At 37.4% G+C, this 15,640-nt stretch overlaps 1 protein-coding gene across 9 annotated transcripts in view; it reads right to left on the bottom strand.

Moving 5' to 3' along the window:
- RAPGEF2 (Rap guanine nucleotide exchange factor 2) overlaps positions 1-15,640 on the bottom strand; it is a 182,912-nt gene that overhangs the window by 112,747 nt on the left and 54,525 nt on the right. For all 9 annotated transcript variants that reach the window (XM_015624561.2, XM_015624568.2, XM_015624558.2 and 6 more), the window contains exons 2-3: positions 12,865-12,935; positions 9,268-9,324 (exon numbers count right to left, since the gene is read on the bottom strand). In XM_015624561.2, coding sequence (XP_015480047.1) covers positions 9,268-9,324; positions 12,865-12,935 — 128 coding nt within the window. The remainder of the gene's footprint in view (positions 1-9,267; positions 9,325-12,864; positions 12,936-15,640) is intronic.

Here is a 15,640-nt window from a genome sequence, read left to right as displayed (position 1 = left end):
CTCTTCTCCCAGACAGCAAACAATAGGAAAATAGCCTCAAGTTGCCCAAGGGGAGGTTTAGACTGGATATTGAAAGGGTGGTCAAGCACTGGAACAGGCTGCCCAGGAAAATGCTAGAGTCACCATCCCCGAAGTATTTGAAAAAAGGGGAAGATGTGCTTGGGGAGAGGGTTTAGTGGCAGACCTCACAGTGCTGGGCTAACGGCTGGGCTCAATGATCTTGGAGGTGTTCCCCAGCCTTAATGATTCCATGATCTACATCAGGCTGAAAGCAAAGCTCACCTAACCCAGGCAAACAGCACTCCCATTCTAGTTTTGAATTCCTCTCTGCACGCTCCCTCCACTCTTGCAGGGCTGTATGCACAGTGGGAGTGGAAATAATTGAAATCAGGAATTACCGACACATGTACATTTCCAAGCAGGCATACAAAAAACTTTGCAGGCAAGACTTTATTCTATTAGCCTTAAGTGACAGAACACATTGCTTCAAATAGCTGAGACTGAGGGAAAGTTGTTTGTTTTGGGATCTTTCTTCATCTCAGCTACTGTTCTGGGTATTTATCTGGATGAAACGTAGGACTGTTAAAAGTTATACAGCCTACCAAAAGCAGCAAAGCTATCCGCTTTCCCTAGTTACAGAAAACAAGATTTATTGCCAAGAAAGTTAGATGACACAAGCAATTTATCCTGCAGAGAATCAGAACGAAGTCAACCCCAAAGTCACTCATTAGGGGCAGTAAGAACAACAAAATCAATACACACTCATTCTGTCCTGAAAATAAGATTTGTGTTCTGCAGAAACAACAACAAAAGGACTCCAGTACCAAGATTTAATATTCTTCTCTTGTAACTACTACGATAGAGCTACCTACTGATAGAGTTTTCATAATATTCAGGTTCCAGCAGCAACCTTATAGTGGTGCAAAACTGAAAGCCAATACCAAAATAGCCACCAATGTGCAGGTTTTATTCATAATCTGAGCTTTAGTTGAACAAAATTTGAATAAATCTGCTTGAAATCTTCACTCTTGTATTACAGCACTTTAGAGAGCAGAGGATTTCTTGGAGAATCCATGTATAATTTCCCAGAATGTCAGAGAACCCGATTTACAGGAATTCAGGAGCTAGAAACAGAAAGCCATAAATTGGATTGCAATGCCTTCCCACTGTGTTTCCCTATCCAGCTTCCTTGACATAGTCCTTTAACAAAACTACAACCTGCAGCCAGGCAGGACACCTTTCTGCTTGGAAAATTACACAAAAAACTGAAGACAGAACTGTGGAAAGAAACTTCATAGCTGTCACTAACTGTTCTGTCTGGAAACTTCAATTGAGTAATTATGCAATGGCCTATGACATCATTAGGTTGTCAGCACTGATGAGCTTAGACAGTATTTTCAGACTGAGGCTTTCACATTTTCTAGCATATGACTGTTTTCTCTGAGACCTCAGAGGCACTTAAAGTTCAAGAATCAAAAAGTGCTTATAAATCTCCAGACTGACAAAATCCAAGAAGTTTGCAGGCTTCCTCACAGTCTCCAGCGCTTGTATCAAACTCTTCATGCTGTGATCTATTTATGCCCTGAGAAGGGGCAGCTTCTTATTCCCAGATCAGCAAGTAGCTACATATATGCTACTTAAAACTATAGCTTTATTTTCAAATCATATATATTTTATTTCTATATAAAGCAATCAGCAGCACTTGCATGTTTGCAACTACACAATTATATATCTGAATTATATTAATGGCATATCAAAGAAATTCTTCACAAGAAAACATGTCCACCACACATATCAATTCTGTAAGGCATTTGTCTACAGTAGCACAGGTGTTCCAATTTTAGCTTTCAGGTTTCCTGATTACTTAAGGTGCTGGAAAACTCCAAAATATTCAGCTACAACCAAGATTTAAATCAACCTGTTGAAAGGCCAAATAAGTCTCAAATATCTTTACCATCTGTTACCTAATAAGTCCTGATACAGCACTTTTCTTTAAGATTTCTTTAGAAATAGCTAGGTTTTAAAAATAGCAAGCCATTTAATTCTCATTCTCCATCAAAATGAGACACAGCAGTACTAGAACTTCTGGAATAACAAGTAACATTCATTACATGCTTACTCGGGTTCAACTGAGATAATGAACATCACAAATATGCATAGTGGCAAGAATTTGCAAGTCTTTGTGACCACTGCTGTCAAACATGCTTTGATTCTGTCAAATAAGACATCACTTCAGTGCAAAATTCAATACCTGGACTTTGAAAGCATGTGCTAAACAAAAGTCTTTGCTCTTCTGCCCACCTTCTGGTCATTGGCTTCTCAGCCAACTCCTTTAAAACAGCATTAAGAAAATAGCTAAGCAGCATGCAGGTCTCAGTGGAAAAAGCACAGAAATTACTTCCATATAATTACTGCTTAATATTCCTTTCACACTTGTGTCTATGCTGAGACCTAAGCAACAGAGGTGTCATTTCTCCCTCCAACACTGGACTTCCAGCAACGCCAGATGCTGGAAGGACCCCTAACTTCAGTCACTCTCAACATCCAGAATTGCTTTCCATTCAGAGCCATTTTCAAGCTACATCATAAAAGGGTCATGAATTTGGCAAGAACAATTTCTTGGTTGTGAAAAAGCTAGTTTGATTTATGGAGACAATAATTCTTTAAAATGCCAACCACTACAGGATTCATTCAAGACTTACATTTAAATTGGATATAATACGGTCATCCTACAATCTATAACATTTATAACTGTTTTGATAAAAGAATTTACAAACTAAGGTGTACCTATTACATTTTCATGTAATCATAATCAATGTTCAAAGTTAAATAAACTCCAGAAAGTAAGCAGAGTAATTCCAAAGACACTGCTCATGTTCCCAGGTCTCCACTTGAGAGAAGCAGAAACAATGGAAATTTTATGTGTCAGAACTAGGAACTCTTTCAGACATTTAAGCACTACACAAGAAGAAATCCCAAAGAACATTGCTCTGCAAGCTTATGCTCCATAGGATATTGTTCCAGCAGATTAATCTGTCTGTTTCTCTTTGCTCATTTTGGTTATCCTCTCTATGCTGAGAGCTATAGGTAGTTTATTGTTTTAGCTGAATAATCATTGCCAGAATTAGCCATTAGCCTTGAAGTGCCTTGGGATGTCAAACATGTCTAAGTTGAACAATTCTCCCAGGTAGACATCTCACTGCCTGAAGATCCTGCACGCTACCACTGTAGTGCTCAAACACAGAATACCCAGGAAACTGCTTATTAACATTGTCAGCACTGCCTCTAATCCTCCTTATTAAGCCAGTTAAGCAGTTACCTGACATCTGCCAGAGCATTTCAGATGCTCTTGATCACATTAAGAGTTATATCCCAAACACAGAAGTAAAAAGAGATTGGTACTTGATGCATCAGCCACACACAATTTTCAAATACTTTTCTTCTTATACCAACACATTGAAGTTATCTTTAGAGTGAAGATTAAAAATAAGAATAAATTTAAGACAGAGATAAAATATTTTCAGTAACAAAACTGGTAATTCTGAATTTTGAAGCTCAGATTTTCACTAAACAGTGTGCAAATTTCAAGTCATGTCCATGATTATATTTTGCAAATGGACAAAAGATGAAAAATGGTGTCTTGACTCCTGGCAGCAACAATGGGAAATGCAGAAGAATGAACCATAGGAAACAATTCCACAGTATGCAAGAAAACAAATAATCAGAAGTATATTTTCCATTAGATTATTTACATTATTTGTATTTTTTTTCACTTCTGAAATACAAACAGTGAAATAAAACAAGAATTTTGGTCAAATTAGAGATTATTGCAGAGTGTCAGTACTGCCTGTCAGCCTAAGGCAATGGATTAAACAGGCAATCAATAAATACATTATACAAATATATGCACACAAGCTAACTGACCTATTGTCATTGAAGTCTTGGTATTAACCTTGTAAAGTGAAATAGCCCTTTGTATCAGAAGAAAAATTCAGAACAAAAATTAAGTCTCCTAAATCATCAGAAACAATTACAGAAGCAGCAAAATAAAATGATCGTGCATCCAAAACACTCTAAGGTAAAGACAGACAAATCTGTTCCTGTATCTTACAGCTTCCTATTGCATCCCCAAAACCAAAGCTTTGAGTGCCTCAAAGTTCTAAGAATTACAAAAATATGATCACTTTCAGTGAAACATTTACAGTAAAGTAGATGCCAAAACATTACTTCAGTCATCATTCAAGGAAGTCTCAAAATCAGGTCAAACAATAACATAAATTTGGAACTGGCTGTGCAAAGCCAACAGACTGTAACACTGATCGCTGACACTATTAAGAAGCCTTGATTCAATGTCTGTTTATACAGAGACAACTGCCAAGTCCTTGACTGTTTATTTTAATGATAGACATTGCCTAAAAAATTCCCCACAGAAAATGTATCCACAACACAACATATGAATCAGGTTCCTGATTTACTGCAGTGCAGAACTGGCAATATCCCAATGACATTTTGGCAACTGCCCAACTTTTAGAAGGCACAGTACACCTTTAGGAATATTTTCAGGACAAAATGGAAGAGGCCAGCCCTGCTGCAGCACTTGTTTGCATTATTAAATACATTGCTGCAGAACTTCCACAGAAACCTATGGATGTAGAAAAAGCATGAATGAATATATATATATATATATATATGTGTGTGTGTGTGTGTGTGTGTGTGTGTATACACACTGTCTGAAGAGATCTACCTGAAAATTCTGATAATGACCCAGAGATTATAGAAACATTTAGGTTGAAAAAGATCTTTACAGTCATGAAGTCCAACCATTAACCCACCACTGCTGTGTTCACCACTAAAACCATGTCCCCAAACACCACCTCTACATCTTTTAAATACCCCCGAGCATGGTAACTCAACCACCTCCCTTAGTAGGCTGTGCCAGTGATTGAAAACAATTTCTGTAAGGAATTGTTATTGCTTTCTACTCTAAACCTCCCCCAGCACAGCTTGAGGCCAGTTCCTCTGGTCTTATCACTTCTTACTTGGGAGATTCTCTAGCAATTCTTTTCTACAGTCTTTTAGGAATTAAGATTTGTACCTGTAAGATAGAAATATATACAACTACAGACCACATACATTGCATCTATAAAAGCACTCCATCTTAACACAATTTCAATAAGGTGGTCTCAGCAGTGCTGTTCTGTTTAAAAATCATGAAACCCTGAGATTAGTTCAGCTGGCTAAAGCAGAGTGCTAATGATGCCAAGGTTGTGGTTTTGATCCCTGAATGGGCCATTCGCTAAAGAGATGGACATCAATCCCTGTGAGTCCCCTCCAACTCAGAATTTTCTCTGAGTGTGTGTGTGTGTGAATAGCTAAAGATAGTTTTAGCTCATTTTTGTCACATTTCAAGTCAGGCTATGCAGATGCATACAGCAACTTTGGCATAAATTTTTGTTGGTTTACATGCACTGCTTTCTGTGCTCCTATTCTATTGTCTTCAGGGCAATATGGTGCCATGAAAGAACCATGAATTCAATAAATGTCGCTTTTATTTATTTTATTAGGACTTAAAAGCATGACTCTTGGATTCCCACTCTTAAAGACTACTCACAGATCTATTTCTCACCTGTCCTTGCACAGAACTACTGCCCTGCAGCATTTTTGAGACATTCTGTTCTGCCTCATGAAAGACACCAACATTTTCATCTAAGAAAACAATCAATGTTTGAGTATCTACCAAGAAGTTGTGCTCCTTTATTCTCTTTCCAGATTTCCTTTGTTTCAGGATTTGATGCCTGGGCCAATCCAGCCCTCAGAAGGGCTGCATGACTAGCCCAACATCAATGTGTTTGGGTCTTCTGATTTGACATGGTGGTGTAATTCAGAATACTTGGGTAAGGCAGGATGCTGATATTACTGCTAATAAACCTGAGAACTTAGTTCTAATCATGGAAATTTCAAAAATAATCTGCTGAAATTATATAGCTTTATCTTTTTTCAACACTTCTCATCCCCTTTTCCCTCCCCATTCCACCACCATTCAAGCACTACAGTCTTAATGCAAGTTTTTCATTCCAGACTGCATGACAAATTAGGAATGAGGAAAAAAATCAAGACACAACATAATTGTACAACTTCTTGTCTCTCATCTGCCTACCCTGGTCAGTAACTTAGAAACTAAGTCTTTAGTTTGCTATTTCTCATTTCAGCCATGAACATTCTCTGTAGTAATAATTGTGTTTTACAAGCAATATTTTTTCTCTCCAATCTCCGGTTCGTAAATACTTCTACTTTTCTTTCTCCATGCTGAATTTTATTCAAGGTTACAAACTGAATCACGTAAAAGCACACAAACATTTTAACATTAGACAAGAGCACGGCTGAAAAATACATACAACCCTCATATGACTAATGAGGAAAAAGAGGTGCTTGTTTTATTAGACACATACTTGTTTGCTTACATCCAAAGCACTTATTGCCAAAGATTTCTCTGCCATCATAGCACAAAATTAAAGTTTGATCTGAAAAATTTTGTTCAACCCATCCAGAGGTATAAGCACCCTCTACAAATCTGCTAGAACTCTGTTTCCCAAAGAAAATGCTAATTGGAAGCTCAATGTAGGAGACATCAAGAATTACTAACAGGCAGATATGAAAAAAGAACATTTTTTTTTTCCTTTGGATTACTGATAAAATATTTATTAAGTGACCAAAACAAGTATTTTTTAAATGAGATCTCTAAGTAGATTTGAATAAAGGTAGCAAGTTAAAAAGAAAGGAAAACAAATATGCATGTCAAGCAAGCCTCAATTGTGAAGTTTTCCTTTGCAAGTTTTAAGCCCTTTTATCATTAACTTCCCATCAAATGAAAGGAGTAGAATGACTGGCAAATGAAGAATAACTGAAGCTGAACTGCCACTTCTAATAACCCAGTTTCCATTTAAACAGTGAGATGGCCGTAGGGTTTGAGAATTTGTCACTACCATGTACACCCGCTGATAGTAAAGTAAATGCAGATGAGATGAGCCAATTTTAAGCAACGTGGTCCATTTTATCCCTTTGGTCATAAAAAAAAAATATTCTAGAGAGCTACTCTGAAAATCAACAAATTTTTGTGTTGTTTTTTAATGTAGGATAAAATAATTGCTGTGCTTGTAAGGAATGCACATAATTACTTTCAGCATTGCATACACGCAATAGAAACTTACTTTTTTATACATACCACATGCTATCTGACAAAGTTTTCACAGTGAAAAATTTTTGATCAAATAAACAGTGCAACTGCATTAGTCTGCACATTAGCATTTAGGGATAAAGATTTGGCTTTTCTGCACTGAGACATTAAGTTTTGCCTCAGGGAGGTCAAACACACAGGTCAATTAGCAGCTCCAACAGTTGCAGCTATTTTAATAGATTTTAATAGATAATAGCATCTGATTTCAGATTTCAATGCAAATATACCATCATGGGGCAGGGGAAAAAAGTTCTAACTTCAAGAAAAATGTAAAATGTTAAAACCTAATGCTCTTTTGATACCTTAGCCTTTACAATGAAAATAAGAGCGTCAAGTGATAACTCCGGTAAGTTCATTAAAAAGTAACCAGGTTGCATGTTCCAAGCTGGTTTTCTGTAGCTCATAACTGAGTAGATCAATCCTAGCCTGGCTATCACTTTGCTTCTCTCCTGTAGTACTCAAAGAATTTTTCCAAATGTGTACATAGCAAAACTGAAATTCCATTTTTTAGAAGAGTGCATCTTCAACACATAGGCTTATTTTGTGAAACAAAATAAAGGATCCCTCCAAGCTCATTATCCTAAAAATAGAACACTGAAACTAGACTGCAGGTTTCATGGGATTTTCTTACTAAGTAGATCTAAAATTATTCAATTAAAAAAAACTTAAAGCTTACAATAACAGAAAATATATTTTTAGTTTCAGAATACGGAACTTTTTATTTTTTAAAGTAATAACTATTAATTGTTAACTTTCAGGTTTAGCCCATTAAACATTAAATCAGAGATGTGAAATGCTAAAACAAGCAAATTTTGCATTAGCATACATATCCAGAAACTGCCAAACTACCCATTAAATCTTTTGAATAAATCATGGGGAAAAAAATGTCAAGAAGCAACTAAATAGGAATGGCAGGCAAACAACCAAAGTGAAGATGAAGTCACATGAAAGGAGTGACAAAGGAAATCAGTGCAAAAGAACTGCAAAATGCGCTTCCAGTTAACCCAGATTTCACAATCTCCTGTTTGTGAATTGTATTTTCTCAGGCACACATTTCCTGTATTTTTTGCCTGCATTGAATAGTTATGGTTAGCTAGGAGTACGGATTCATTCAGCATATAATTGAAATTTAAGTCAATGCTTAGAATGACCAGAACACTGGATCTAAACTAAAACCCTGTTACATAAGAGACATAAACCCAGAAGAGGACAAATCACCAGCATAATGGTCCCTAGCAAACTAGTCTGTAAAATGAATAAAGATTATATTGGTCTAATTAAAATTATCTATCCACCTATAGATTTTATCTATCCACCTATAGGTTTTGACCTTGTCTATTTCCCATACATAACATTTGTGGGTTTCGTTAGACCTTAATTTAACTTCGCTGAGTGGCCAAGGCCCAGCATTTCAGTTTACTCAATCACATCTTCCTCCTCATGCTCCATACAGGAAAAAATTACACATGTACAAAAGAAGGCACAGAAGTGTATTCTTTGTATGCTTACTGTTCAAATAATGCCAGACAACTTAAAAAATATGAATTTAGAGTCTGGGTTAGGAGCAGCAAGTAAGAATCTGATAAATGTTTTAATAAATTGCTTCCAGAGATGAAGCTATTACAATTCTCAGATCTCTAGTATAAGTCTGAGTTGACACTAGAGCACATCCCTGCTAATTATAAACCATGTTAGATTTGTCAATTTGGCACCACTGGCACGAGAAGCTGATCACTACTACTTTCACAAAACTGAAGTAAGACTAAATGACAACTAATGAGAAGACATCCCACAGCCATTTATTAGTTTTATATAAATTTAATCCAACATGCACTACCAAGCAGGAGCCACTGTTAGCTCTCTCCGTGGCACTAGTGAATTTCTGTGGTGTTTGATGATGAAAACAATGTGGATCATCTATATTTACAGACTGTGCATGCTAAGCAAGGAATTTTGGCATTTAAAAAGTCCTCAACTCACTTTAATATGAATTAATTCTTTGAACATCATACAAGAGAAGCAGAAATACTTACTAGTACAGTACTTCATTTGCTTCATGCCTTTCGTATCTAACAGTTTCACACATCAGTCTGAAAGAAAAGAAGTCAATTTTAGTTATGATTCCTATCAGTGTCACAAAGACTTCACTTTCTAAAGTTACTCAGCATTTCCACAAGTAACTCCAGCACATACAGAAACCAACCACTAATTTAAATCCAAGATGATTCATAATTCAAGAGAACAAACTGTAAAATCTAAGCATGTAAGTTATTTGTTCATCATTAGATCAGATTTGATTTAGGACACCAAATGTAGCTGTTCCAATAAAAAAAAATCTATAAATGAATAAGAATTATATTGATCTGATTTTCCATAGTGATGTGATAAAACCAAGTAGCTTTTTATGTTTTTTTTAGAAAAACAATTCTGAATTTTAGAAATGGTTGGAAATGTACTATGTGCAACACTAATCTGAGATACAATATAAAAACTGCTCTCTTCTTCACGTCAGGCCCAATAGATAAAACACAAAATTATGTTGCATGGTAAATCAATGTTTCTCATTTTTGTTAAAATTCAGCAACTTGCAAATTACCATGAGATTTTGATGTTGAAACCCCAAAGGGCTCAAAGTGGAGAGAATTTCCTGCAGGAAAATCCTCTGTCTGGAGGGAAGGATTAAAGTGCCTTCGTATTCACTGTCTGCCTGACAAATGTGGCATAATACAGAGCAACTATAATAGAACTTACCACATACTAGGAAATGCAATGTTAACTTGATGTAGAAAAATCACAATGCCATTTCTGTCTACTGCCTCAAGGAAACAGCCTTGAATTTCTGGGGGGGGTGGCAACAAAAGAAATCCCACTGCCTCCCTTGGCCTTTCTGTAGCTCTGAAACAGACTGCAAACCCCAAGGCTATTTGACAGTCAGACAGAGATTTACCTAAGAGGCTCATGAGAACAGTCAAATAAGGAACTATATTTAAATTCTGGAAATAAATTCTCTTTCCTCACATAATCCATCATCAGAATCTCGGTGTATCAATGACCAGCTGCCAGCAATCGTAAGTAGACAAAAGCACTCAAGAATTGCTGCTCAGGCAAAAAGTCTCCAAAAACTTGATTTGAGACCTGTAAGAGTTGGTCTGGGTTTAACATCACAATCAATTGCCATTTACTAGATCATTCATTTCAGCAGTCAACAGACTGCTACAAAAGTCACCTTAGCACTCATCTGCCACAGGATTTTACGTATTACTTCAGTGATACTGAGAAAAAATGCTTATTCTGTTCAGAAGTGGCAGGCTTATAGTGGTATCATGACTATTCAGAAATTGTTAATAGAATATGGACACCTTAATTCTGTTTGCAAAGAGATAGATAAAAAAATTAAGAATCAAGTTTTACTACCACAGCCTTTCCCACACCCTAGTATTTTATATCTACACTTTGGACCATCTTTGAGAACTTTTCTCACAGAAAAAATGTCTCTGTTTAATGAAATTAATCATCATGTATCGCATATAAATTTCAGCCAATGAAAAATCTGTTTCTATCCTGGCACAACAAAGAAACTTTGAACCACAGAACCACCTTTTTTTCAGACACTTCTCTCCACCATAAAATTTGGTCTCATCACAATCTTTTACAAACACTGAAAAGCTACTGTCTCTGCTTCTACCTCCTGGGTTTCTTCATCTTCCCTCTCTGATCCTGTTTTGAGAGGGAAGGGAAGCACAGACACAAAGTCACTGGTGAGAACATACCAGAGGAGAAGTCATTGCTAGGAGTCAGTTTTAAAAATTTAAATACTGCTTAAGGATAGTCTGTGCCCTGCTGGTCTGGACCGATGCTGGGCAATGTGCCACCTAAGAGCAGGAGTCACAGGCAACAGAATCACTTTAACAAGCAAGTTTTGTTCCCCTCTGAATTGGGACAGAAGGAAGCACATTCTTGATAAAGTCATGCAAGTTCACCACTGGCACTGAGTTTTACAGCATTTTGGTCCCATTATTAGGACAGCAATAGGGGAGAAAAGGCCTCTTACAGAAGGTAGCCAAGCATTTCAATTTTTGTGTTAAAGTGGAACAGTCAGAAATTACAGTGACCAAGTAGTACAAACTAGATCACTTCATCAAATGTTTGAAAAATTTAGTTAGTTCTGATCAATACTGGTGTCCAGTTTTTGCTCGCTCAAACATGATCTTTATCCAGTTCCTCAACAAATGCAATAAATTACAGATGAGATCACCAGCAAGCCATATGGTAAGTTATTCACTGCTAGAGGTTACATTTAATACTTTGGGTTTTAATGAATCTGAGAGGCTTCTGTGGCATTCCACTGCCACAAGAAGAGTTGTATCCTACAGGATACTATAAAAGCTTTCAGTCCAACATCTGCAGGCAGCCCAGCCTTTTCCATGTATGGTACTGTAAACAGAAGCTCTCTTTGAGGAATTCGCTCTGCTGGGAGAGTGAGTTCCACACATTCCTCAGCAAGAAGCTCATGCTGCACAGGAAGCCAAAAAGCTCACATTAACATACCACACCACCATATGTGCACACTTTGATCTTTGTAAACAAGTTTGCATCAGTTCGACTCCAGCTATACCAAACTTCACATGCTTAAAGTATTGTATGTAACATAACACAAAATACTTCAACTGAATGCAACCATGACCTCCTTCCAAAGCAAAAGTAATTACAGAGACTTCTTTGAAATTAACATTCACATTGCAAAATGTGTCTCAAGCACTTTGGAATAAAGAAAGCCCCACCTTTTATTTTCTCTGAATTACAGAATATTGGCTTGGGAATGTGGACTCCCACAGAATGACGAAGCAAGAAGCCAGAAATTAGAACCTAAACTGGCATAAATCAAGTCAAAGTTGCTTCAGCATCTTCAGATGTGGCAAATGTTGGCAAAGCTTGAGATATAAACCAGCAGTAATTCACCCCTCTCTACCCACAGGGCACACAGGAGATGTGCTAGCCTCCTTCTGTAGCTGCCAGCCTCACTCTGATGCCCAAACAGCCTTAGAAACCTCTGCTGTAAGATGCTTATGGGAGGACAGCTGAAACAACTACTTAAAAATCAAACAAACACAGGTCTTCACAAAAAGATGGGGTGCTCTCAAAAAAGTTTTGACTTGAATTCATTTCCTTCATGAAACATTTTAGTAAAAAGTGTGGATGACATCTATCAAACATCTTCACTAGTATTATTTGCATATGTTGTACATAACAAATCTAAAATTTGCACACAAAAGCAAGCACAAACTGAAACAGAAGCTGAAAAACAGACCCTGCTCTCATGATTTCTATATTACATAGTAATTGATTTAATCAATTAATGTGCTTGTTCTCTGTAAGTATTTATTTCTAGTTCAAAAGATTGAAAAGAAAATAAATGCATCCATAATAGAGAGAAATAGGAAGAAACAAATAGAGATACACTATGCAGACATACAAGGAGGAAGCGTTAGAAAAATAAAGGGAAGAAAAGAATGCAGTGATGGGCAGTTTGAGCTAGGGTACACAGGAGTAGTATATGGTTACCACAATTACTGTTCCTTTGCCTTGTTAGTGCATTAACATATATGGTTTTTAATGATAAAGTATCATACCTTAGCTGATGCTCTCTCAGATTAGACAATGCTTCCATTCCATGTAAATATGAATACACAATCTCCAAGTCCTACAAAAATAAGGAAAACATTTTTAGTATTCTCAGTTTGGCACAGGCTGTTAAAATACTGGTTTTAAAAGCATCCAAGGTTCTCATAACGGGGGTAGTAGGGACACTTTCAGGAGGTCACAGGCAACCTGCAGGAAAACCTTTGATTATAATCTGGAACCTCACACGAGGAAGAATGATAGCATGTCGGCATCAAATAGAGAAACCTTTCTGATTTTGCTGTCATTGCTCCATGTCTAGGAAACAAACCTAGTCCAGAATTACAGTGAACTATTTTGCAACTATCACAGTCCCGCTTTCCAAAGCCAACATCCCAAAGCTTTCATTTACTTTGTAAAGCAAGGTCATAAGAAATTGGTCTTTTCATGTTCAGGGGAAAAGAAAAGAAGTACAACATAGTCTAACGAAATACCCCATTGTAGAGAGATATTTCTAAAATTGTATCCTCTTCAAACAGAGATAATCCACAATCTTAAATAAGAATAAAAAATCTGGCATGAACAGAAAATTATTGGCATGAAATCATAAGAAAAACCAATTATGATCCTAGTTGTAACGTGGTAAAATTTTACATTCAGCCATTGTGGACCTCCAATATCCAGCTGACAAAACATTAATAAAGATATGAAAACAACATCCAAGACTGAAACATCCTGAAATGCAACTGTGGAAACACTAATGCCAGGCTAGAGGCTTTGCTCAAGTTATACTTAAAATAACTACAGCATTTAAGAGAAAGCTTCAGTCAAGCCAACAACCTCTATTTAGAGTGACTTAACTTTGGCTCATGGATTTCATGCTGTTTCATCATCCTTTTTCTTATTTTAAAACTTGCTAGTTGAGAGACAAAGTATGATCCATAACTCATCAAAAATCAGAGCAACAGTCCACCAACCACTAGCAGAGGCTGACAAAGCTGCGAATAAACTAACACCAACACAACTCTCATAACTTACTGTAAGAAGATGTTTTTCAAGTAATGGAATATATCAAAGCTAGAAATTTGTGAATTTAAAATTGCCTAAAAAGTACAGAAATACTTGTTTTCAGACACAATGAAAGAATGTTCTCTGGGCAAAGACAAAGAATTGACATTGCAGAGAGAACTTCAATTTAAGAAAGAAAAAGACAATGCCATTAAATATATTAAGTATAGAAATATGCTGTACTTGTTAAAACCATGGTACAGATCAGAAAAGATACCAGGAATGACACTCAGTGGCTAAGGCTAAATAGATGTTACTCATTCTTTAGCAAAAAGAATGTCACAGTAGAAAAGGCAAATGCTCAGTTTGAAAAAAGCAGAAGAAACATGCAAGGCAAAGGGCTGCAATTTCACTTCAATTTTGGCCCTTCTGCTCCCCTGCCCTCTAGAGGCTTTGGTCCTGTGAAGAGCAGAGGGCACATCAAAGACAAAAGTAAGTATGCACATATTGGGATGGAGGGACTCTGCACATACAACAAGAGAAGATACAGTAGTGGCTCGCCTTTTTACTCTTTTTTTCATACAAGTAAAAGTGTGTGAAAAGACATGTCTGCTGTAGCCAGTGACCTGCTCATTCTCCAGACAGGCTGGAGGTGAGCACAGGCTCCTGGGAGCCCTGTGCTGGCAGCAGTGTAAGATGCAAGCCAGACAGTCCCCGTGGCACCGCTGCTGCTCATCCAGACGTGCCGGACTCCACGGCACAAACCAACAGCTGCCATGGGAAGCTGGGAGGGGACCACTGAGGATTGGATGTTTGTAGCAGCATCTTACATGGAAAAGAGCCTGGCCAGAAAGTGCTGCCCTAACGCATTTCCAGCAAGTCTCGCTAACAACAAGCAGAGAAAAAAGGAGAGTAACCTTCTGTGACCATCTTGCACAGAGGTCTCTCTGGAGTGGCAGAGGCTCTCTGCTGTGAAGTATTCACAGAAGAATAGAGAACCATTAAGGATGCTAGCTTACAGACTCAGGAGTGGACCCAGGTGCATGTGGTTTCGCAAACTGATAGGTGACACAAACCAAGTGATCAACCCTACAGGTGTACAAAGGAGTGATGAACGCAGGTTGTGTTCCAAGAGAAATGCAGCTGAAGTGACTCAGTGCAGGGGGGAATGCATTAAATCGGGGAAGGAAGTCGGTCTGAGTTAAAAGGGATGCTAAAGATCATAATTCCAACACCCTTGCCATGGGCAGGATCTCCTTTCACTATATGAGGTGCTTAAAAGACTCATCCAGCCTAGCCTAAAGCCATTCTGACCAATTTCACAAGCAACAAGGTATGTTTAGTGAACTCCTTTTTTAAAGTAAATAATTCCCTTTCTAAATACAAGCATACTTGTCAAATATTTGCAAATACAACATCCCACAGGTCCCCAGATGAGGAACTACAGATGGTGGAGGTCCTTGACTAAAATTAAAAAAAAAAGGGATAAAAAGAGATTTAATAAAAAACAAAATCTTAAGAACTCTGATAAAAGGGGGAAGTGAGGAAAAAAACACAATTCATGAAGTCTACTTGTGCTTCCATCATAGTTGCTGGATAGTGATACCTCATCAATGATCTCTCATCTGAGAGAACCAAGGTGAAGGCCTTTTTTTTTTCGATTTGGGGGAAAAAACAACAACAACAACAAAAAAAAAAGGGCAGCAAGAAAACATTCTAACATCTCAGCTGCCATGCACTGGATGTTTCCGACAAGTGCCAAAGTGAGTTGCTGCCCAT

The sequence above is a fragment of the Parus major genome, chromosome 4, assembly GCF_001522545.3.
Source record: "Parus major isolate Abel chromosome 4, Parus_major1.1, whole genome shotgun sequence".
Taxonomy (NCBI): Eukaryota; Metazoa; Chordata; class Aves; order Passeriformes; family Paridae; genus Parus; species Parus major.
The sequence above is the reverse complement of the archived record's forward strand: the minus strand, read 5'-3'. Positions and strand labels throughout refer to the sequence as shown.